The sequence below is a fragment of the Mytilus trossulus genome, chromosome 5 (genome assembly GCF_036588685.1).
Source record: "Mytilus trossulus isolate FHL-02 chromosome 5, PNRI_Mtr1.1.1.hap1, whole genome shotgun sequence".
In the NCBI taxonomy this organism is placed as follows: Eukaryota; Metazoa; Mollusca; class Bivalvia; order Mytilida; family Mytilidae; genus Mytilus; species Mytilus trossulus.
The window spans coordinates 43,339,423-43,366,464 of NC_086377.1; the positions used below are offsets into that span (position 1 = coordinate 43,339,423).

Consider the following 27,042-nt stretch of genomic DNA (forward strand, 5'->3'; position numbering starts at 1 on the left):
CGGTCATCGTGCGGCCTTCAACTATGAGTCAAACTCATTACACATAGTCAGCTATAAAAGGCCCCGAAATAACAATGTAAAACAATTCAAACGAGAAATCTAACGGCCATTTTTATTTGAAAAAAAATGAACGAAAAACAAATATGTAACACATAAACAAACGACAACCACTGAATTACAGGATCCTTAACTTTTTCCTTACTTTTATTAGTTTTTGTATTGAAGATCAACCTAAAAAGGCTTTAAATCCTGTGACTGAATGGCTAAGTTCACATCAATGCGGAACAAATTGTAAAATCTGAATGGTATGACTTACAGTGTAATATTAGCGTTTCTACAAATTCGTTTCTATATTATCAGAAAGAATTATCAACTAACAAGTACGATTTAGACCTTTTGATCATCTAAACTGACTGTTCACTGACGCATATAAATGATACATTAAAAAACATTGTTTAGATATTTTTCTATATACGTTAACGAATAAAATATTACAAAAATAAATTCAGTTAATTTTGTTAATTTAGGGATGAGACCACGGAGACTGTTATGTAAATGCCCAAAGAGGTTTATTAATACAAAATGGCACAACCTTGACGGAAAGAATATAAAACACTCTGAGGTCAAGGAAAAGGTTTTAGAAGATTTCAATAAGAATATAAAATCGGAGATCTCAGTAGACAAGAAAACTGTAACGAAGGAAATACGAAAGAAAATCTCATCGGTAAACAAGCGAAAATCTTCACAACCAATAGGATGGGGCTGCATAATTTTTATGGGATTGCCGACTTTTTTTTTAATCGCTATGGACCTAATAAACTGTTACATTCACTTCCGAGCTCGATGTGTGCGAAAGAAAAGAAACCGAATCACGGCAATTTCTGGTATCCCAGATCACGGATATCCTCTGCAGTAAAAATGATGATACCCCTGCAGAATTATATGCCTGCGGAATTAGTAACAATCTTCAACCTGACGAAATGGAACCTGAAACTTCTCAAAAACGGCAACAAATAGCAAAGTAGAGAAGAATAGTTGTAGTATATAAAATGTGTTTTAATTGATGAAATGACATTGTTACATTAATTTTGAAACTGTACTCGATAAAATGATTCTAAATGCAGATTTTTTTTCTGTACTATCTTTGTCTAAATGTCGGAATAATATTCTATAAAATAATATATAAACATGAATTAAGTACCATTGAACCGTATACAGTATAACTTTTCAATATTTAATCAATTATTGAAATGTTTCAATATTTTGATGACACCTCTAAAGAACAAAAACGCAAGTATAAAAATTGAACTGGACTTCTATGTTCCGTAATACGTCAAATAGTTTTCCCTTAACTACAAGAACATATGTTAAAACTGTTGTAAATCTATCAGACACACATAAATACAATATTCAGTTTATGTCAAATACATAAAAGAAGAACCAAGTTTAGTTGCATTTCATCATTAGATAAACATTTTGGTAATACTAAGCCTTATTGAAAATCATTTATTTCCAATTCTAAGTCATGTGGAAAATGGGTATCTCGTGGTGGTTGACTTTTAAAGTCACATTTCAAAGTCATAAAGTCATCACAAAATAGTTGTTTTGAGGAGTTTTCCTTTTTCATAGGAAAAGTCTTTACAGCCTCTCTATTCAGATTATCAACCTTCATGGCATTTAGCTTTGGTTTCACACCTTTGCGATAGACGACTATAACAAATGTCACTGTTGCCAGTAAACAGGCCACAACTATTCCTGCTATGACACCTACTGCTATCTGTTCCTGTAAATGTATAAAAAGAAGCGTAAGCCATAGTAAAGATGTGATTGTAGTAAAGGTTTAGATAAAGGCAACAATAGTATAGCACTGTTCGAAAGTCATACATCGATTGAGAGAAAATAAATCCGGGTTACAAACTAAAACCGAGGAAATCGCATCATTTATAAGAGGAAAACAAAGAAACAACAGAAACATCCAAATGCAGCGAAAAAATAAACAACAATTTAACACACACATAAACTAACTATTAGATTACAACTGCCATTTTCCTGACTTGGTACAGGACATTTTAAGATAGAATGGTCTTAAGAAATCGATTATTTCGCTGTTTTTTGCGTTTTGTAATAGTAGTCTGATATAAAGAGCAAACTTACATGAGGGTATATTTTTGCAATTAAAATTTACAGTCTAAGATAAAGTTTTCATATTAACGTGATTGATTCATTAATTAAATGGGTGATTAATAAACATTCTGTGGAATTAACATATCGAGATATCAGAATGACAACCTATTATGAGAAACAACCCCTGTCATATCCTCTGTGATATAAAATCGACGCACTGATTTATAATGTGTTAGCTAATATTGTAACAATCTACAAAAACATGTTGATCCACCTAGACATATTGTTCCGAAACCGAGCAACGTAGTCTTTGTTGTGTTCCCGAAAGACACGTGCTTAAAAAACGCCAAATACCATTTATATTTTAAGTCTTTTAAGAATTTCGGGTCATCAATGCTCTTTAATTTTGTACTTGTTTGGCTTTCTAACTATTTTGACGTCAGCATTGCTGATGAGTAGGATATAGACAAAACGTGCGTTTCGGGTTTTAAATTAAAAACATGGCACCTTTGATAGGACTATTTGGTACCATTGAGCTTGATACACCCGAACCGGATCAGAACACTGTTTCGAGATAATTAAGAAAGTGTGTTTTGTAAATTTGTTAAAAATAATTTAAAGTAAAATACGTCCATGACTTACAGCTGTCGACAATACAGATTTAGAATCATCTATATAGATCACGTCTCCAAGGAAGAAATGGCATCGGACAAAATTATTAGTTTTGTCAATTATAGTTAAGTATGTCGATGGTGTACAACAGGTGCCACTGAAATATATTTTTCAAATAATTGTAAACTTTGACAATTGAGAGTTAGTTGAAACTATCCGTATATATATATTAGAAAGACACAATCAAATATATATATATATATATATGTGCATGCAATAAATTGATAGATACATGCAGTTAACATGCAAAAAAAAGATAACAATAAGAAAAGATTGAAGAAACTACGAAAATTCAGCGTACATCAACGTTTCTGCACGTTCTGTCAATATTTGTGTTATAGGCACATGTTTTATTGTAACGTCACGTTTGACAATTCTTGTTTTTGTTGCAAAATATATATTTTCATCTAATCATAAAATATCTCAAATTATTCGGGTTTTGTTATTGACATCTTTTAAATATGAAACACACCGACAAGATCCAATAGCGAGAGGTGTAGGCTAAAAGTATAGTTAGATATAACTGTGAATTCAGAAATTATTGCATACTTTTATTATTGTAGTTTTCAAAGAATGGACAATAATGCGCGATTACATATTGCGAATTCAGGTCTTTCTGCATTCATATTCAAGTATCAGATATCAAAATGTAAACTAATTTTTATTTTTTCAATAATCATATTATTTGCATTACTACAAAATAATAATAGTTTCTGAATTACAGTATTTACCTCACAGTTACTACTGATGGCGATGATAGTACACTGCTCATGTCCACATTCATACCATTAGATCCTGTGACAGACTGGAGATCTGTAGTAAATGTTATTGTTGCTTGACCAGTCCATGTACTGTCCAAGCAGGTACCGTTACCATAGTTATTGTCACACTGTCCATTCAAAGTGTCAACACTGCACATTGGTGGAATATCTGGACTTATCTAAGAAGACAATAGTCAATGAAAATGTTTAAATTAACATAGTTACTAGTATTGCTTTAAATTTTTAAATTTAGTTTTGGATACACTAGATTAATGTAAAATATTCAATATTTTATTTTTGACCGTCATAAAATGTCTATCTAGATTTAAGAAATATTATAGAATATAAACATTTAGATCACGGAGACACTATAGAAAAATACAAAAAGACTAATGAAATTCAAGGTACACACATAGACGAGAATTTATTTAGCTAGATACAATTTTCCCCAATCAATATATACTTTATGTTATTTTGCTTGTTTGACGTCCAGTTACAAAATGTTCAAAACAATTAGAACCATGGTATGTTTGTGTTTGGTCTGCGAACTGGACGAAGGACTGTAAATCGACGGCAAGATCTCACTGACAACAGACCACATGCTCTCCGTCAAAGAGTTGTTGTAAGGATTCTATTTGTACTTAATTGTACTCTGTTCAGAAACTTACATATAGTGTTTTGCTTTCTTGTTGAAGTGTATTTGTTGAGCCAGATCTCGTTACAGATATAGTATATGTCCTAGAAAAGAAATACAAATGTATATCACATATGCTTTATATTAAGGAAACAATATCTCCACCCTTAGATTTGTTAAGGTGGCTCCGGTGTCTTCCTTCTTTTTGAATTTTTAGTAGCAGACTACACTTGGTCTTTTTAATTTTAATAGTAGTATGCAGGGGTCGAATTTAACTTCTTTGTGTACTAGCCAGCCGGACCAGTGGACTGAAAACTCTACTGGTCCGGCTCCAAATCTACTGGTCCTGCACATTTTTCACATATTGTACAGTTCATTAAATTCCAATCTACTATATAATGCAACCATTCACGATCTTTTTCCCATGATTTTTTGGTATTTGCGCTTCCTTTTGTCACTTTCGTATACTTTATTTCGATCTTTTGGTTTTCAGTTATCTTTTATTTTTTTGTCCGGCGGTTTAACTCTTTCCAAATATTTCCACATTTTATATTGTTGTGAAGGACGCTCACCCGAAATATTAATTAACTTGATCAATTGTAATACCCCCCAGTACCGTGTAATTGACTTTACAGGTAAATTGTTTTGTAAACAAACGGAGATTGCGATGCAATCAGTGATTTTTATCGACATATTTCTACTGGTCAGCCGGACAACCAGCTGACAAAATATACTGTATGTAATACTTTTTATGTAAATATAGAAACTCATGTGTTTTATCATATTTAAGACATTTGTTTTAAAACAAAACACCATATGTGTGTGTTTGATTAATTTTTTTATCAACTTTGCCAAATAAGGGGAGATAAATCAGATAGTAGAGATGATTACGCAGATAAAATAATTTTATTATAGAAAGTGTTGTGAATATTTTATTATGTAACAAGAAAACAAGTTCGGCTACTCCATTTTTTTTTCTTCTTCTTATCTGAAATCATGTTATCTAAGCTGTCTTCTCACATTTTATTTTAAAATTCGATGGTTTAGTCTTCTTTTTATCACTCAAAATTGGATTTTCCATGCTTAATATATACAGACTCTGACAACTTTGAACAACCTGTAGCGTTTATTATATTTTGGAAAAATGCATGATAAATAATTAAAAACTACTGTGGATTTTATTTAAGACGCCCAAGTCACCATAACATAGCTATAAATCTTTCTCTTTTATATGACAGATATACATATCCACAGCGCTGGGTTCTTAGGGGGCAACATTTGTTTACAAGCAACAATAAAATGTTCTATACCATACTTATATTTTACAATCATTTTAAAAATATAACTATACAATGTGCACATTAACTGAAGCATTAATACCATCAAATCGACCAATAATTTTGTAAAAATAATTGAGGTACTTAATAAGTTCCAGATTGTTGGTGTTGAAGTCTTTTATGTTCCTTACATAACGAAAGGGGTTATATTATAATACTTAGAGATGTTTACATGACTACACATTGCAGGATTGGTTACTGCCTAACTATGTTCGTATAAGACAAAACGTTGCAATAGAGGGGCGATAGACACAAGAGGAACAGTCAAACTCATCGTAAGAAATTAAACTGACAACGCCATGGCTAAAAAAGAAAAAGAAAAGCAGACAAATAATAGTACATAAGACACAACATAGAAAGCCAAAGAATAAGCAAAACGAACCCCACCAAAAAACTTGGGGTGATCTCATGTTCTCCGGACGGGTAAGCAGATCCTGCTCCACATGTGGCACCAGTCGTGTTGCTTATGTGATAACAAACCCGGTAAATATTCTAATTCGGTAGGTCATATTCGTGAAAAGGACAGGGGATTGTAGCTACGGTATAAGGAACATATCCGATACCATCTGTGAAACGGTTATTCCATAACGGTCAATCAACTCGTGATGACGTCCGTAAAGTTTACGAAGGGATAATTTCAAATTCACCTTTTAAAAGTCTTGGTTCAATAGCTTCTTTGTGAGTAGCAACCCTGTATCAGGAAAATCATCATAGGAAATACAAGCCCGGGAAATATTGTTTCGTCAATACAAGACGGGCACAACATCAGTGGCGAGAGATAATGAATAATTTTCATACGGAAATATGCAAGATGCATGAGAGCTTTACTGTATTTATACCATGTTGAACTTAAAATTGGTTCATACCTCCATTCAGTTTGACAATGTAGATAAAATAAACTTTAATGCTAGTAGTTATTAATGGAATTATTTAAAAGACAAATATGCAAAATGGAAGGCTGATTCGCACGAAAAACAGGTTAGATGTGAACCAAGGCTCCGTGTTGAATACCTATTATGGTTTACTTTTATAAATTGTGACTTAGATGGAGAGTTGTCCCATTGGCACTCATACGACATCTTCTTAAACCTATTCAGACAATTATAATTTGATATGTGCTAAATACCATGTGCTAACTGGCAATGTGTTCGGCTTTTGTTGTTTTTCAATATTTTCGGATGAGTAATTTTCGGTAATTTATGCAGTCTGTTTTACTATTACGTAATTACATTCGCTGTTATTATTTTTAATTAATTAGACTTACACGGTGCTAAATGAACTTGAACCCTGTAACTGAAACATGATTTCTGTAGATTCATTACTGGCAATGATTTCATAAAAATGTGTCTGGCCTATCAGCAATCCTCTATTATCCGTAAGTCTAGCTGTAAATGTTTCGTTTGTTGTTCCTTTGTTATCAATAATGTAGGAAACATTTCCAATCGTATTCACATACAGGTCTGTAAAAGTGATATTGCATTGTAATGTAAACTTGTTATATCAAATAATGACTATAGCTTGTAACTCATTTGATGTCATCTAATGCTGTTTATCAAAACATTTTTTTTATTGCTTTGTTTATGTTGTACGTTAATCAAACATTTTATTTCATCGTTTAAATTGTTCTACAATTGTCATTCCGGTGACTTTTATAACTTACAATAATACGGTATTGGTTATGCTCATTGTTGAATGCAATACGGTGATATATAGATATTAACTTCTAAATCAAGTGGTTTCTTGTGGAAATCTAGAATTTTCTCTTGACAATCATACCACGTCTTTGTATGTCTATTATTTACTACAAAATATTTTGGATATTGCTGCTTTATTTTCCATACATTATTTTATTTTATTTTCGTCTTGATTATCTTTGTTTCAATTGGACGTCTTCCAAAGTTGGATAATTGCCAAACATTCCTATGTGTATCCCAACAGTTAAAAACTGTCTTTGATAATGTTAACTATAATATTTCCTGCATGCTGGATGTTTTTTTTTTAGTTTTAGAAAATCAATGCCTACATGATACATACCAGCTGTTGAAGAAAGGGCTAGTTTGACATTTACTGGCGATATCGTGTTAGGTGACGTTCTCATCCATGTGGTCCCATTGTCGTCTGTTCCATAGATACTGATTTGATACACCTGGATAATAATGATTTTTTTTCTTTTACTTGATTAAATATTGATTATATTTCTCTACTAATGTGTTCTAACTATACGTGGTTGTTTCGCGTCGTGAGTTGACTCCCTTACCGGCAAATGTTCAGCATGTCTTTTTTACGTATGCATGCATTAAACGTAGGATGTCTTAACAGGCATGCATGAAATTCGTCTGCTAAAACAGTGAGACAAAAATTTACTGATAGAACTAAGGAAGATCTTCAAAAACATTATACCATCGGGGAAATATTAGAACATCGTTCTTCACCGAAAAAGGATACATTAGAAATCATTAATCCTGAGTTTGAGAAACAAGTCTATGTTTAGACCAACTATACAAATTTCACATTAATTGTTGATGTTCAATTAGGTAAGAAGAATCTTGAAATGCTATTGAATTAAACACAATTTTCTTAAAGGTAATTGATGTGTTAACTGAACTGTTGTTAAAAACAAAACTGCAAGAATGTTATTCAGTGTGAGTATGCATCGGCCACGTTTTCTAAACAATGTGTTTGATCCTTATAATATTCGATCAATATAATTATGTGTTGTAGTGTTTTCCTTAAATGTCAGCTTTGATGGAACCCAAGTATTCCATAAATATCTGTCGCGCTTGAATATATTACAGGGAAATTAAGAAGGTTTACAACGGTTACAAAAGTTACCTGATAATAAAGTTAACAAAACAAATAAAATTCTAACAGACCAATCATATTTAAGTATTTGAATACATGCAAATCCTACAAAAATATTGATTTGTAAATTCCTTTACCTCTGATATTAGACTTGCGGAACAAAAATACATCGAAACAAAATCAGATGTCATTTGTGTTAAATTGAAATGTTTTTCACTTCCTGAACCTTCTGTAAGTTGCATTGTTGTAGCTGTGGCATTCTCTGGTAAGTTATAAACTGTTAGAAAAATTGTATATGTTTCGCCTGCAACGGAACAATATCTATTCTATCAAATCATGCAAATCTGAATACTCTTCTTTTTATTTTAATAAACATTAAACGACAAAATGACTTCTTATGTGACGTAAATTTTTTGTCGTCAGACACCTGAATGTGTTTTTAATCTGATAGATGCTTTTGTGTTTTTTTGTAAAATTATTTATTTTAAGATTATAACACAGTGATGACTGCTGTTCCCATATTTTGACTATTTTATTTATTATGTCTGTTTTGTTCACGCATCATTGTAAATATAACGGAATTTGATGAGACTGTCGTACATGTGAGAGGTTTCTCGCTATAAAACCAGGTTCAATCCACAAATTTCTACATTTGAAAATGCCTGTACCAAGTCAGGAGTGTGACAGTTGTTGTCCATTCGTTTGATTTGTTTTGTTTAGCATTTGATTTTGCCATGTGGTTAGGGACTTTCCCATTGCATTTTCCTCGGAGTTCAGTATTTTTGTGATTTTTCTTTTTGTTACATATACAGTTATTTACTTTTGTTCCGCAGTCGGTAAATGATGTGCTCAATCATTTGGATATTTCTGATTGCAGTTACTAAATCCTTTTAACAACAATTTGCGGATCGTAGATTGTCTGGTTTAAGAGAAATCAAACTTATTCTCAAGTAGATATAACATAACATGGCAATTTTTTCACATCAGACCACTTATCAGACCTAGAGCCGACAGGCTCGAGAGACGATTTTGACCATGGGCTGATAAGGAGTCTTTTTGAAAACTAACATGTTAATTTTTTTTTAAATGATATACCTTAACAGAAAACATACGGACAGAGACTATTTTAAAACTTTAACAAATGCTTTTGTTGTAATATTTGTTTTGCAAAGTTATTTTCCTGATTCATATATTTTCTCATTATCCAATTTCACACGGCTTAGGCAATTCTTTAAAGTTAATGAATAAGTATATGTACAAATAGGTTTTCTCATTAGGTACATTTATACCATTATTAAGTATGTGATAAAATCTTATAATAATACAGTTGTGCCATATCAACTGAATATGTTACATAAACTTCAATTGAATTTCCATTATAACGGTTTAGCTACAATGAAGTTAAAACATTGAAACAAGAATTCAAGAAGTTATAACAAACCTATGATAGGATTTCCTACTATTTTGTACAAGTATCCGTCATTTGCTTCTTCTGTAATGGTATAATCAAAGTCTATTGCGGACTGGGCAGTTACATTAACACTCCAGTGGCTATTTCCTGTTCTGAACAGAGTGTACATACCAGATGTTGGGTTCTTAAAACATAAAAAAAGGATTGTGTGTATTTTTATTCCTCATTTGACCATATTTCTAGATATTACACTTATATGTAGATTATCATGGTATTATTTAAGTTAAGAAGTTAAGACGGAAATATTTTTAGCAAAATGGAGACTACGAACTCAACAAGACACGTATATGATGGTGTACAAGCTCTCCATTATATACTAGTATAGTATCACTATAAGCTTTGCAACCAAGTTAAAGAATAGTTAGCATACAGTGAAAGGTTCATAGAAAATGAGAGTAAAACAGAAACCCGATAGTTGCAGCTAATGGACAGATTCTGAATAATTTGTTTATTTGGTTTAATTCAAGAAGAGTTTGCTCATATTAATCACATTCATTTCCAAATAGTAATGTACTGATTAAATTAATAGAAAAACTTTAAGATTGTTTCATGTTTCTTCTTAAATTGATCGAACATATAACTATAACATTTTAGTTTGTCTATGGAATGTAAGGTAATGATAATGCAGTATTATTATTTATAGATCGTCCAAACATATTTTCGATACTGATTGAAATTATCTTAATTCTGAATGTGAACGTATTTATTGCGTATTTGTTTAACATGTTTATATTGTAGATTAAATTCTTACCGCCACTGTAACAACTACTTTGTTTGGGTTTTCAAATAAAACATTTGTACTTGAACTTGTCATTACTGATCCTGAAATTATCATGAATGTTATCAAAATAAAATACAAGTAACATAAACTTTTAACATTTATCATGAAGTTGGTAACTTTTCAAAACAGAAGAATTCGTAATTGCATTATTAAATATATAAACATATAAGCATTTTATTCTTTTTCTGAAGTCAGCAAATATTTACTCATTCTTATTAAAGATAAAAGAGAGTCTGCATGTCAAGTGATGACCTTTAATATTCTGTAGACTTTTTTAAGATGGTTTTTTTCTGATTTAAAACATTTTGGCCATCATTCTTTTTTTATCTAGGCATTGTCAGTTTCTTTATATTCTATACGTTTGAATATCCTTTTGGTATATTTCGCCCTTTGTGTGCTATAATGTTAACACAAATACAAATTGTTTCATTTTAGTACAATGTCTGTACGAGATTTTAAGCAGGGAATTTTCACCAGTTGTTGGGAAATGGTAAAGGTTCACCTAATTTATTGAGTGAACCAAATTCAATCACACTATAACATACCAAGAGGGGAGTGTACATCAACTTCAGTGGTAGAAGCGGCTCCAAGTATAGTTACTTTCAAATTAGTTATCATATTGTCAACAGGAAAGGTAACAAAATCATCCGCAGTAGCATCGAGGTTTAAAACATTAATCACAGCTGTTGCCGACGGTAAGAGCTCCTGAAAAACATATTCAGATAGCTAACAAACAAGTTCTTAAACAAAATTTGATTAATAACTTTCAGTAAACATAAACATTTCCAACATGTAATGAGACATAAGGCCTAAAATCGACACGTTATATATTCCACGAACATCATAAACATTCTCCTTAACCAAAAATTTTATGTTTACCATTATGTTTTTCTGAGGTTCACAGTTTCATCTAGTTGTATGATCTCAAACAACAATGAATTTGATAGACAACACTCTTTCAATCGATACACAAACAATTGAAGACGCTATTCAGTTAATATCAAAATATCGTAAACCGCAGAAATAACGTATCGGTAGTAAGATTACACATAGAAACACTGTATAGGTCAACCAAAGTGTAATTGTCCAGAATTACATATATATTTTTTTTATCTCATGGTGGCATTCTTCAACTGTGTTAAAATTAACAATATCCGTCGAGCTGATGAGTTTCCCTCAGGAATCAAGATTCCAAAGATTTTTTGTTTGTAGAATTAAGTTAATTTGTTATAAAAGTTTCCTACTAAATTCGACGCAAGAAATTTTCAAATAATGTAAAGAATTATATTTCGTTGCATACCAACGTTTTTATTCACACGCAGACTCGTATGACAAAAAGTAACAACCAAGTCATGATTTTAGTCCTTAAATCAACGTTGGACTTTTTGCTTTTTTCCTACCTGTGTGATATGTTTCATGACGTCAGCTATTTCTGATGTACTGATCTGGTAAACTTTTCCGCCTGTAGCCTCGGCAATTTCATAATACACATCAGATCCTGTTGCTCGCTTCCATCGACCTAAATAAAAGCATGTATGTATGAAGACTATATAATCATGGTTAACTTATTGTAGGTGAATCATTGCAAATTTTTCAATGTAGTTGTATGTTTCAAAAGAACGAATCGTGCTTAATACATTAAGAGAAAGTCCAATTACAATAATATTTTGTTTATTTGTTAATAGTGAATGATATGCATATTTCATAGTTTTTTTTTTCATAATCCGTATCCTTTATAAACTGATACTTTTTCGAAACATAGTGCGTACTGATAGACATTTGCAAAACAATTTTTAAAAAAAGTCAACATTGTGTTATACCCTCATCACTATAATAACAAACAAATATGTCTACAACAAACTAGAGGCTCTTAAGAGCCTGTGTCGCTCACCTTGGTCTATGTGCATGTTAAACAAAGGACACAGAAGGATTCATGACAAAATTGTGTTTCGGTGATGGTGATGTGCTTGAAGTTCTTATACTTTACTGAACGTTCTTGCTACTTACAATTATATCTATCTATAATGAACTTGGCCTAATAGTAACAGAGGAAATTATTTGGTAAAAATATACAAAAGTTTACAAAATTTATGAAAATTGTTAAAAATTGATAATACAGTGCAATAACTCCTAAAGGGGTCAACTGCCAATTTTGGTCATGTTGACTTATTTGTAGATCTTACTTTGCTGAAAATTATTGCTGTTTACAGTTTATCTCTATCTATAAAAATATTCAAGATGATAACCAAAAACCGCAAAATTTCCTTAAAATTACCAAATCAGGGGCAGCAATCCAACAACCGGTTGTCCGATTCATCTGAAAATTTCAGGGGAGATAGATCTTGACTTAATAAACAATTTCACCGCGTGTCAGATTTGCTCTAAATGTTTTGGTTTCAGAGTTATGAGCAAAATCTACATTTTACCCTATCTTCTATTTTAGCCATAGCGGCCATCTTGGTTGGTTGGCTGTGTCACTCCACACATTTTTCAAACTAGATAACCCAATGATGATTGTGGCCAAGTTTTGTCTAATTTGGCCCAGTAGTTTCAGAGGAGAAGATTTTTGTAAAAGTTAACGACGACGGACGACGACGGACGACGGACGCCAAGTGATGAGAAAAGTTCACCTGGCCCAAATAAATGAAATAAAATGAAATGAAAAAGAAATGAAAAAAAATGAATTATCGTCAAAGCACTTTATGAAAAAAAGACAAAAATACAAAACATTGCCATAGCATAACAAAACAAATACAGGATGTATAATGGATATTACCAAATACATTTGTTGTATACACTAAACAGTAAAAATTAATCCTTTACATAACAAAAAAGAACACTATATCAAATAAATAAGATGATAAACAACGTCAGTCCTATAATATAAACTTTTGTGTATTATTTGAGAAGTTGACTAGGGATATTTATTAACAAGGTTTTGCTTTTATATTAAACAGAGATTGCATTTAATCCGTAGATTACACATTACATACAACATATTAGAAATGTCAAACTAATGATTTGCTATATGAGCCTCAAAACACCTTAGCATGTCAAACCACATGTCGTAAAACTAAACCAAACAGTGAGAAACTTTATAAATGCAACTACCAACCGGGTGAATGTTGGCTTGAAATGAAATATCGGTTACAGCTTAACCAGAATTTGGAAGGCAGGACGGAAATTTAGTGGCACCTATTGGAAGCAACTACAGCAATTGCCTTGCATTGTTCAGAGTTGAGATTGATTAACGACATTCCATTAAATGGTAAGGCAATAAATCGTGTCTAAAAATATTCCTTTCATTTTATTTACAGATAAGATGCTTACATCGCCTATAAATAAATTTAAAAAGTATTCAAAATATGAGGTATCTGTGACACTTTATAACTCATGTATGTCTGTTAAAACAAGGTTGCCTTCATTTTATTTAGATTCAGTAAAGTAAAGCATGTTATAACATAGCTTACAAGTAATGAATTTTACACCCCCGTTAGATGCGGCAAAAGGAAAATTGCCGTTGAAATCAGTTATGAATGTGATATAGAAAAATTGAATTTGTTTATTTTGTCGTATATTTTGATTTATCTTTTTTTATTTTGTTACACTTCAGTTATGTCGACATCCACTTTATGTCATATAAAATACACAAAATATCTATATAAAAAGTCAGCAAGTTGTCTGCCTTATCTGTGTTTTGTTCATGTTTTAAGCTTCTGGATGTTCGCTACGCTGTTTTGAAAAAAAAAAAAAATAATTGATATAGGAACCAAAATACAATCAAACAAAATGCTTCTCCGTTTTAATGTATTTTTGTGTTAGGCATTGAAATTTTGGCGATAAATGAGTTTCTCGAGATTTTTTCGTTTCACATCAGCACTTTTTTTTCTTAAATTTACTATCCAAGGTCGGTGGTTATCTCCAGGCACTCCGGCTTCATCCACCAATAAAAACTGGCTGCCACGCAATAGTCAGAAAGCAGTGCCTAAATGTGGCGTTTAAACACAGAAGTAATAAAGTAGAAAATGTTTTCTTTAAAAAATAAACTATGAACAAGGATTCTATTAGATTTACTAAAGTAACCCTTAAACTACATATTATTAATTTTTGAAAAAATGTTTGTTATCGGGCAATGTTCAATGACACTGTTCTGGATATAACAGGAGGATTCCGAAAATTTGTCAAAAAAAGTTACAAGCAAGAGCAGCGATCGTCCTTAATATCTCGTCATTTAATACTTTTTGAATGCGGTTGAGTTTAAGGTTTCAATTGATAAATGTCTAGTGTTTCCCAGTTCTGATGAAGAAAAATATTGAAATTGTTGAAAAGAGTTTCTTCCGTGAGTTACCTGCTTCTCTCCTTTTGCGTTTACCACACAAATTGCCCTCTGCAAAAATACTGAGCTTAATATTTTTGGCAATTGCAGCATCGATAACTGCTTGTCTGTTACTTTCATCTTTTGCAGATGCGTCTGTATAGGAAAACAGTATAGAATTTTCTCTACACAGTTCAATACCTGGAATGAACATACAATTAAAATCAAATATTACATCGAACTTTAAAAAGTATTTAATACAAATAATTCAAACATGTCAACCTATCAATTACACACATTTACAAGAAATTCTATGTCCAACAACACTTTAATATTATAATTGAATTTATATTCTTCAAAATAGGGCTATCATCTTTATATATCAGTTCTTGCATCCCCTTCTTTAAATCTAATTTACTAGGCTCTCTTATGTAGCAGTGCGAATAGAGATATCGCTTACAAAGCCGACATATATACAATAAAATGGTGCAACGATTCGAATCATATTAAAAGATTGTTGATGCAATAATCTTTGATAACTTGAACTTGAATTATAATGTTAAAATGATAAACTTTCATTTCAATTTCAAAATCCTAGACTAAATCTTGTTTTGCATTTTCCCTGACATTTGACTATTCGTTTCTTCAAGCATGAATATTGATGGTGAATTTGTTGCCCTTTTTCTATATATCATTGTATACTGTCATAAATGCATATATTTTGGTTCAGTGTCGCATTGTTTCGTATAGCAATTGATTATCCACTTACTTTAATACACAAATATCGATTTTTAAAAATAGTATATAAAAAATCAACAACGTTTCCTGCAAACAAGCAGTAGTAACTTTTTTGCGTGAAGTGGCTTATTTTACACCGATACCTAACATTGTTAACAGCCAATGTAAATAAAACCTATCGACTGAAGTTTATTTTTTGGTAAAGTAGTGTATGTACACATATGGTGTTAATCGTGTCAGAATGCACTGGTGACTCATAACAGGTTATATGGGATCATAAGATATTTTTCCTAAATACTTTCTTAGATATAACCAATAGATGGATTAAACATTCATATTGAGTGAAATACGCTGCCTGGTTGAAGGATAGTGGATTATAAGTAATTTTGTGCTGGTAAGGAAGGTGGTCAACCAAAGATTTCAAATGGTAGAGATGTAAGGATGTTGTCAAAAGTTTTAATGCTCCAAATTCATTTGGTGGTCATTTTTGATTATCTTTGACAAAAAACCTAAGATTGGAACATCATCCAATGCGGCTAATCCCACAAGTGAGTTTGATATGCTCAACATGATAGGTATCCATGTGGAATTGGAATTTCTTACTCTTTAATATTTGCGGTGTTCATACCCGTAATTGTATAGGGCAAGTGCTACTCGATCTTAAGTGTATGTGTATATTTTATGGACCGCTTTTTGTGATAAATTGTTTTGTTTTGTTTTTACTGTTTTTCTCTATTGTCATAGCAACGGAGGTTTTTTGTATCTCTCGGGTTCATATACACACCTTGAAACCGAAAATATTTTAATAAAAAGCAGGTATTTAGACTTTAAATATACATAATGTACTTTAAAGGCATATTTTTTACCTTTCAGCATTCCACTCATAGCATATTCAGGACAGTCATCCCCTCCACTCACGGAAAGCGATTCTAATGTTTCAATCATCTCGAGTCCATTTGTTGTGGTCAAACGATGAATATGCTCAGCTAGGAAAGAATAAAATTATTCTTGAAAATGTCACCTTTAGCAGTTATTGATATTAGACTTTTATAAATTACATGGCACTTCGATTGAAATTGATCCTTTTGAAAGAGTTTTGTTCTTAGTGTGTCATTTTTCCTTTACCTGACATTTTACTTTACATCAAGAAAACTTCTATCGCCTCTTATTTAGAATGCTCATTTTATCCTTATGTAAGGAATACCAGAACTGTATTCAAACTGTAGTTATAGGATGATCGACTTCAATTACTCAATGATGCATGATAAAAAGACATTGCACATTACAGCTTGTAATATAAGTCAACGAAAACAGTTCCATATAAATTGCGATATAATACATTTTATTCATACTTACTCGGGTCGTTGAATGTAACCAAAATATAATCAATTGGTTCATTCGTCGAATCTAAAACGTCTGTAATTATGTCTACGCATGCATCTTGAACTTTATCAATGTTATCGCTCATAGAGCCGGTGTCATCAATTACAAAGGCAAACGACGCCTTATGTTTTTCTTTCAAGTTAAACACTTCAGCAAATAAGTCATTTTCTAACTCATTGATAATTCCAATTTCTACAAAAAAAGAAATGCTAAATTATCTTTGAGGAGAATTACCTATTCTACAGACAATTCAGGCCTTCAAATATTGAAAGTTCAAAACGGAGACTTATACTTATAATAATGAACTAAACCATTAACGCATAGCCAGTTATAAAAGTCCCGAAATGAGACATGTAAAACAGATAAAACGAGAAAACTAACGGCCTGGTGTATGTGCAAAACAACCAACGAAAAACAAATATTATATAGAGCAACAATTGACAAACGCTGAATAACGAGCTCAATAAACAAGATCGCCGTAAAAATTAGGATGAGCTAATAAGTGTTTCTATGCTTGTGTTTTTTTTTATTTCCGACTTATCTCTGTTGGGTTTCTACCTGTTTCCGTTTGTTATGATACAATATTGATACGCATATAGTCTTAATATATAGTTACAGTTAAGATAATAATTATACAAGAAAACACGGACCTCTCTCTCTCTATATATATATGTATATAAGATGACATGTAATTCCAATCAATTAGATCTATTTGAGTTGTTAATCAATGTGATTATTCTGTCGACTCTGGTGTTCTCAATCCTATCGGAGGTCATTCAATTCCTCAGTTTTGATTTTTTAGTTTGAATTGTTTCATTGTTATGACGCCTCAATAATAGAGTTTGACAAAAAATATATATATAAATTCGTTGACTCAATTAAAAATACCTGGATCTATCAAAAACTGCTCTGTTGCCTTTCTTGCAGCAAAGAATGCTTGGTAATGTAAATGATGATGTGGCGAATACTTTGAATCAGGTCTGTCTTTGTTTATTCCACCTATTGCAGTTCTCTGTCCATTTTCTGTGTCGGAGGTCCCTCCAAATCCACACTTACCTTTATCAATATCACCACTTGTTTCTATCAGAAGAAAAACCTGAACTTTAATGCATTTGACAATTTAAGTTAACACTCCAAATCAGATTTTTTTTACATTTTACATTTTAATTTATTTGATTGTTTTTGATTGGTATATAAACTCTAAATAAAAAAAAGATATCTTCATAATTCAGCCTTCCGGTAAATAACGATCGAATACATGTAACTGTAAACAAAAAAGATTACATTGTGTTCATTCTGTTTTGTGTTCTTATTACTATAAGATCGTCGAAGGATGTTGTGTGAGGAAATGTGTTCGACTTTTGAAATGTTTCAATAAATATACCAAAAGTGTTGCAATTTAAATAAAAACTTGAAATTTAACCATTATGTTTTGTTAAAATAATACGTACTATATGGAGGTTGAATATCATGACCTGTTTGATATCCGCTTGTTAACGCATTATTTATCAACAAATTATTCTTGCAGGAGCTTGTATCTGAACTGTGTAAGAAACAAATAAATCATAAACAATCAACGTATTTTTGGTATATCTGTGTTTTACAAGTGAAAAAAAATATGACAGAAATACCTAACTCTAAGGTAAACCGAAAAAGGCTACGTACATTTAATCTGAACACAAATTTTGAAAATATCCTATTCATTTCAACCATTTGATTTCTTTCGTGAAAATCAGAGGTAAGTTTAACTAAGCGGTTGGCTAAAACATGGCTTATAGTTATGGTGAACTTAAGAAATATAAATATGTTATTTATGTGGTGAACTTAAGAAATATAAATATGTTATTTATGCAACTATGGTTTGCATAAATTACTAAGATTTTGTTAATATGGTATACTAAATTATTTGAATCGCTACATCTTAATTCAATTTATCAATTCATTGGATTCTGTTAACGTGCTAATAACATAATTGAATCATCGATTAACAAAGTTTTAATTTACCCGGAATTGTCACAATCACGACACGTGTCCACTGTAGAATCTGCAACAGCCATCAAAGTCTTATTTGGTACCCCTGTTGAAGAAATAACAAAGAGAGAAGGTCGTAAATGAGAACATTGAATTTGCAAGAATGACTGTGATAACTATTTACACCACTGGGTCGATGCCACTGCTGGTGGACGTTTCGTCCCCCCTAATGGTATCACCAGCCCAGTAGTCAGCACTTCGGTGTTGACATGGATATCAACAATGTGCTCATTTTTTATAAATAACCTGTTTACAAAACTTTTGAATTTTTCGAAAAACTAAGGATTTTCTTATCCCAAGTATAGATTACCTTGGCCATACTAAGCACCACCTTTTTGGAATTTTAGATCATTCATGCTCTTCAACTTTGTACTTGTTTGGCTTTATAAATATTTTGATATGAGCGTCACTGATGAGTCTTATGTAGACAAAACGCGCGTCTGGCGTACTAAAGTGTAATCCTGGTACCTTTGATAACTATATTAAAGCATAAGTTTATGTTACTAATGTACACTTTACTTCTATCCATTTAATACACAATCTACTAAGAATGACAATCTTTCTGAAATAAAGATGAAATATTTTCTGGGAAAAAAATATTTATCATCCTTCGTTTAATTATTTGTAAACCATATGGTTGATGCTTATGCTTTCATTGATTGTTTTTGTCATTGGACAAGTATGCAAGAAGAAATATAATGTGATACATAAAAAGATGATACATCTTAAAAACAAACTCACACTGTATAAAAGATTTATTATTATGTTTGCTTACATATTTTAAGCCTAATTTCATATATAATTGTAAAACTCAACAACGTTCAGTATTTGCTACAACTATAAGCACATTTGAATTAAGTTAAAACTTTTTTAGTCGCATTCTGAAGAAGACAATGCTGAAATTTAGAGCAATGCGTCTTCTCAATTTACTGCATTCAAACAGTTAAGAATCTTTGAAAGGATAAGGTACGGTAAGGCCCGTTTTTGTCATTCTATTGTCAACAAACTTCAAGCATCGGGGAATATTATAACATAAAAAGTTGCTATCAAAAACAGAATTTTAAAAATGAGAAAATACAATTACATTTATAGAGAGTAGAGACTTAAACTGTTATAATTATTCTTGCATATTTGTCAAAAAATTATTAGCAATTTGCTAAAAAAAAAGTTTGTGACTTAATGTACAAATTTAATGTAATGAAATATACAAACTATAGGCTCGTAAGAGCCTGTGTCGCTCACCTTGGTCTATGTGCATATTAAACAAAAGACACAGATGGATTCATGACATTGTGTATTGGTGATGGTGATGTGTTTGTAGATCTTACTTTACTGAACATTCTTGCTTCTTACAATTATCTCAATTTATAATGAACTTGGCCCATTAGGTACAGAGGAAAATATTTTGTTAAAATTTACAAAAATTTTACAAAATTATTAAAAATTGACTATAAAGGGCAATAACTCCTTAAGGGCTCAACTGACCTTTTTGGTCATGTTGACTTATTTGTGGATCTTACTTTGCAGAACATTATTGCTGTTTAACTCTATCTATATTAATATTCAAGATAAAAGCTAAAAACAGGGGCAGCAACCCAACAACTGGTTGTCCGATTCGTCTGAAAATTTGAGGGCAGATAGATCTTGACCTTATAAACAATTTCACTCCTGTCAGATTTGCTCTAAATGCTTTTGGTTTCAGAGTTATAAGCCAAAAACTACATTTTACCCCTATGTTCTTTTTTTAGCCATAGCGGCCATCTTGGTTGGTTGACCAGGTTACGCCACACATTTTTTAAACTAGATACCCCAATGATGATTGTGGCCAAGTTTGGTTTAATTTGGCCCAGTAGTTTCAGAGGAGAAGATTTTTGTAAAAGTTAACGACGACGGACGACGACGACGGACAACGACGCCGGACGCCGGACGCAAAGTGATGAGACCTTCGGGCCAGGTGAGCTAATAACAATTAGTTAGTTTTTCGATAACTTTTCTACAGTTGCAATATAAAAAATCCACATTAAAAAAAGACAAAGAAAATTCATGATTTCACGTCTTCACTGATTCAAATGATAGAAAAGGAATAATCATAAATAACTGTTTTTTTACTCAAAATCATGAAATTTTTCTTATGTATTTTACTTATAGTTCCTCATATTGCGGATACATTGGGACAAATAATATCCGTCTTCAGTAGACAGGCGGCCAAATGTACATGTACGACACGACACTCCATATTAGGCAGGTGTTTAAATAAGTTATTATCACAAATTCTTAATACTATCCATTTTGATTGTAAGGTAATTATGTTTTAGTGTATACTGTTTAAATACAGCGCATCACAGTGTATGCTATATTCTTTTAATTTGGCTTTTTTTTGTCTATTATTAGGACATAAGTTACAATAATTTAGCATAACATAACAATATGATTCACGTATATTTGTAACACTTCGTTCAAGTTATCCATTTAAATACGCAACAATAATCCATTCATGGTCATAATTTAGCCGCGATTTCCGATAACATTTTGGATTATTTTGATAATATACATATACCGGTACATGTTTTTAAATTACAAGTCATATATAACAAGAAATCAGTATTCATCAAATTATAAATTCAACTATATTGCGTGTAATAAATAGGAAAACCTGTTTGTATTTAACTAAAATTTAGATATATGATTTAACTGCCAAGTCTTGTATCGAATATTTTGATTGGAATACGATATTTTTTCACATATCGTTGTCAATATAATGAATTTTAAGCGACTGTCATACAAGTGAGAGGTTTAGCTAGCTATAAACCCATGTTTAATCCACCGTTTTGTACATAAGAAAATGCCTGTACCAAGTCAGGGATATGACAGTTGTTATCCATTCGTTTAAAGAATAAAAGTGTTTGGTTTTGCTATCAGATTCGGGACTTTTCGTTTTAAAATTTCCTCGGCATTCGATTTTTTTTTGTGATTCTTTTTTACATACCAGTTATTGCAGCCTGTTATTATTTGTATGAACACTATCTTTATTAAAGAGGGGTATTGGTGACCTGTAGTCGAAGTAGTCAAAATACTGTATCAATAGCCTATCAACACTGATATTGTCAGTTCGATTTCCACACGTGGTAGGACTAAATTCTGAATTTACTGGGATTTTCAGTTTTCCTACCAAAGGTCAGTATTCTATCCGGGCACTTCGTCTCCCTCCGCCAATTAAAACTGGCTGTTACAAAATAGCCAGCAGTGCTGAAAGTGGCAGTAAACACTTATCAATCCATCATAAAAATCTTTATAACAGTTGGTAACAATTATCAAACAAGATTTATCTCGAGTTACATTCTTCATATTCATCATATTTACCAAAATCTCTATACACTGTGTCGCCGTTCATTTCAACCCAATTTGTTCCACTGTAAAATGCCTGAATGGTATATAGACATTGTCCAATCATTTCACGTATTAAAAAAAGATCCGGTTCAGAACTTTGCGCTAGTTGTCCGATCTGTTTCCGAAGTTGTAATAAATGGGTATTTGCTGGAAAAGATCAAAAGGCTAATTAGTTGTACCTTTTTAAGATTTTTTGTAATAAGCATCATGAGCGAATTTATTCCAGATGGTTGAGTTTGGATATGATAAAAATAATAACTAGAGGCTCTAAAGAGCCTGTGTCGCTCACCTTGGTCTATGTGAATATTAAACAAAGGTAGCAGATGGATTCATGACAAAATTGTGTTTTGGTAAGGTGATGTGTTTGTACATAGTACTTTACTGAACATTCTTGCTGCTTACAATTATCTTTATCTATAATGAACTTGGCCCAGTAGTTTCAGTGGAAAATGTTGGTTAAAATTTACAAATTTTATGAAAATATTTATAAAATTGACTATAAAGGACAATAACTCCTTAGGGGGTCTATTGACCATTTCCGTCATGTTGACTTATTTGTAAATCTTACTTTGCTGAACATTATTGCTGTTTACAGTTTATCTCTATCTATAATGATATTCAAGATAATAACCAAAAACAGCAAAATTTCCATAAAATTACCAATTCAGGGGCAGCAACCCAACAACGGGTTGTCTGATTCATCTGAAAATTTCAGGGTAAATAGATCTTGACCTGATAAACAATATTACCCCATTTCAGATTTGACCTAAATGCTTTGGTTTTTGAGTTATCAGCCAAAAACTACATTTTACCCCTATGTTCTATTTTTAGCCGTTGCGGCCATCTTGGTTTGATGGCCGGGTCACTGGACACATTTTTTTAAACAAGATACCCCAAAGATGATTGTGGCCAAGTTTGGATTAATGTGGCCAGTAGTTTCAGAGGAGAAGATTTTTGTAAAAGTTAACGATGACGGACGACGACGACGGACGCCGGACGCCAAGTGATGAGAAAAGCTCACTTGGACCTTTGGACCAGGTGAGCTAAAAATGTCTTATATTTCTTATCTAACATAAGACTCCTTACGTGTGTATAAACATAATCATGTACTTTTAACTTATTTATTTTGTTGCGGATACTTAATTTCCCACATTCTAGCCGATTTTGCAACAACTTAGTGTCGCGATTTTCTTATCTTTTTTGTACTATATAGCGGATTTTCAGTACACTTACTAATATAGTACACTCTAACAGTTAGCACCAAACAAAAACGAATGTTGTTAAAATCATTCATTCTGTATAAACAAGTTGAGATCATTTTATATGACCAGTTTGTTTGGGTTTTTTTATTGTTTTTTTTAAAGGTCGAACGTCTTTTCCCTGTATTTCAGAAAATATATATACTAGTAATCATCTTATACTTTCATACGTTCATACATAGTTTCGTTTGAAAATAAAACCTGTAAAGTGATATTTACCTAGTTGTATCTGTTCAGAGTTGCAATGAATATGTGCATTATCAGATCTTTCTTGGTTCTTGACATGTTGTATTATTTCATCTTCCCGTCTACTGAACTCTTGCAATCCGTCACTATCTAAAAATAAACGAAGATTTGTTAGTTAATAGAATTAAAAAGGAGACAGCATTAGCAATTTATGATGAATTAAAATAAGGAGAACAAATTAAATGGGGTAGTATTATAAATTGATATATAACTAAGGTCGGGTTGTTGTCTTTTTGACATATTCCCCATTTCCATTCTCAATTTTATGATACCAAACTACTAGTGTCAAAGCGCCTAAACTACAATATATGTTCGGCCATTGCATTTTATAAGCAGTCCAAATCAAGTGCGATATAAATTAAATTCTTGTAAAATAATCTGCAAAGACCTAACAATAGAAGCATGTGCTTCATGTAAAGTAAGTAGTAAAAATTCAAAAAATGTATGCTATCAAACAAATCTGGGAAAGTGTTTGCTATATAAATGTATTGCCGCCTTGGTCAAAGGAAAATGGAGTGGAGTCAAGATATTAAGCTTCAGTTTAAAATAATAATTTCAACTATCCTGAAATACTCCTCTTAATAAAATTATCAAAACAAAAACTAAATCGTGATACCTACCATTTCCAAAGAATACATCGACTAAATTTATCACATCAATGCTGTCGTCGACAACAGTCAGATTGTTTTCCTTTATAAATTTGCCAACAGCAACACGGATTGAAATACGTGTTATTTCTGCATGATGTTTGGCATACGAGGCAGACCCTGTCAGAGCATCTGGTGGGAATCCATCGGATGGGTAGGTGATAATAATTAGAATCAAAAGTAGTTTCTGGTATACCGCCATCGTTTCAATTTGTATTGCTACTGTCGTCCATCTGGCAATTAGAAATGTTTGCATAATATTACGGCTACACATGAACATTTCTTTTAAAGTAATGAAGCTTTACGTTTTATTAGCTTATTATACATGCAATGAAGATATTTCTTTTCAGTATCTCCATTTCAAAATATTTATAAAATGTGTTTACTTACATAAATATTAAAAAGAAACCCCCCAAAAATATAGGGGAAAAAAGAACAAAAATAAATACAACAACAACTGAACAAACCGATAAACAATATACAAATAAACAGTTTCAGTTAAAGTTACACTATAGATAGATAGATATTTTTATTTTAAAGTACAACTTGGTATACATACATGAAATACAATATATTACAATTTTAAACGTAAGCAATCAATTAACATGTATATTTATACCAACCAGCCTTTAGAGTCGTATGATGCACTGTCATTTATGCACGAAAAATTATATGAATAAATTTCAAATCCTTTAATCATGTAAATCCTTATTATATCAGAGGCTTAATTCTTATAAGATACAATGTAGTTTCAATATATCAGATGTGTTTGATAATTAAATGAGAAAATAAGGATAAAAGTAACTATATTAATTTTTATCCAAAGAAACAATCACTCACACTGTAACGTATATATAATAGATATTTACTCACTATTCGCTTAATACCAATTCTCGTGAACAAAACGACATATATTTAGTGTTTTTCCAATTTTGTATATCAACAATTTCAAATACCAAATCTCACTTTTTTTAAGAAGAAACGAATAAATATTAGTTTCTTAAGAACAAACACAGATTGTACGTACCGTATTTCCCAAACCGACTTAAAATAGTCGTTTTGCAATTCATATAGATCATTATTTGCATATTTAAAGTTGGGACTTCCCGGTTTGTGATTGAATTGGTAATGATTCAAATATTTAAAATCACATCAACAATGAAGCTAATGCTTATTGGCTATTAAAATAAGAATGAAGGAACGTGCCAATTTTTTCATTTGCAAATATCAATATTTGTAATTCACTGTAAAATAGTGTCTAAAGATGTTTTACTCCCATATGAAATTAAGTTGGCATTGGGTGCCATTGAGACAAGTTTTCAATAGAAATAAAAGGATGTAGATGTAAACAAATATAGGGCACAGTACTTCCTTCAACAAATAGCGAACAGATCCATACAACAAAGTACGAAATGACAAAATGCGAATCAGTACAAAATAGAAAAAAACTACAGCCTCAATAATGCAAAAATATTAGTGCAAAAATATAAACGAAAAAAACCCTAACAAATTATGGCAGACGGCAACCATCTACAACTAAACCGCAGTATCTTGAGTTTGGACATGTACATCAAGACTAAGTTTAAGTCTTGAACTATGATTCTGCGAGTACCAGTCCTGGAACGATAAACCGTCAGGGCTCATATAAAAAAGAAGATGTGGTATGATTGCCAATGAGACAACTATCCACAAAAGACCAAAATGACAGACATTAACAACTATAGGTCACCGTACGGCCTTCAACAATGAGCAAAGTCCATACCGCATAGTCAGCTATAAAAGGCCCCGATAAGACAATGTAAAACAATTCGAACGAGAAAACTAACGGCCTTATTTATGTTAAAAAATGAACGAAAAACAAATTTGTAACATATAAACAAACGACAAAAAATACAATTCGATTGCTTGGTATTCTTGCAAATTGAGGAGCATGTGGAAAATATTTGTTGAAATTCTGCATATCTATTCACTTAAATGTTTTATTAGAAGAATTTCTTCAATGCATTTTCCGACAAACATATAGGCGCATAAACCTTCAACAGGTGCATGTATAAACCTACAATTTGGTAGTCTAGAATCTGAAACACTACTACGGGTGCTAAACAATCTGAATTACTCGGTCTGTTAAAATTCTAAACCATGACATTGAAGAGCTGGCGGATGTAAGATTAAGAAATGTGGGAGAATACATCAAAATCCATTATGCATCTTTACATATTTTGCTCGAATTTGCACAACCGCAATTCTGTTCTATGAATCACGTAGTATTGATTTTGTTAGTCTTACTACATTTGCATTAAAATAAATATATATAGCAATTGTTGAATGTATAGTTACAAAATACAAGCATTGTATGCGAAAGACTTTTACATCATATTTGATTTAAATTTAATTCAAATGTCTTATCAAGTATGCATACATTTTAAGATCACAATAAATCTCTGTATGTGGTGA

At 31.7% G+C, this 27,042-nt stretch overlaps 1 protein-coding gene across 1 annotated transcript; it reads right to left on the bottom strand.

The window, feature by feature from the left end:
- Positions 1–1,060: 1,060 nt before the first annotated feature.
- Positions 1,061–25,559, bottom strand: LOC134717971 (von Willebrand factor A domain-containing protein 7-like). Its single transcript, XM_063580472.1, has 21 exons — positions 25,462–25,559; positions 24,562–24,821; positions 23,915–24,031; positions 22,410–22,583; positions 19,023–19,095; positions 18,470–18,561; positions 17,907–18,098; positions 16,992–17,210; positions 16,502–16,621; positions 14,931–15,098; positions 11,983–12,101; positions 11,128–11,287; positions 10,553–10,623; positions 9,772–9,925; positions 8,468–8,634; positions 7,563–7,674; positions 6,793–6,988; positions 4,226–4,295; positions 3,528–3,736; positions 2,767–2,893; positions 1,061–1,783 (listed from the first exon to the last, which is right to left on the bottom strand). Exons 2-21 carry the CDS (start codon positions 24,788–24,790, stop codon positions 1,493–1,495), a joined length of 3,060 nt encoding a protein of 1,019 aa, XP_063436542.1. The 5' UTR covers positions 24,791–24,821; positions 25,462–25,559; the 3' UTR covers positions 1,061–1,492.
- Positions 25,560–27,042: the final 1,483 nt, after the last annotated feature.

What these genes read in the sequence shown, in the direction of transcription:
- LOC134717971 (XM_063580472.1), bottom strand. Translation starts at nt 24,790, where the DNA reads ATGGCGGTATACCAGAAACTACTTTTGATTCTAATTATTATCACCTAC. An exon ending in CACAGTGTATAGAGATTTTG is followed by an intron (nt 19,096 to 22,409) that starts GTAAATATGATG and finishes TTTCTTCAACAG; the next exon opens with GGGTACCAAATAAGACTTTG. An exon ending in GCAGTTTTTGATAGATCCAG is followed by an intron (nt 17,211 to 17,906) that starts GTATTTTTAATT and finishes CTTTTTTTGTAG; the next exon opens with AAATTGGAATTATCAATGAG.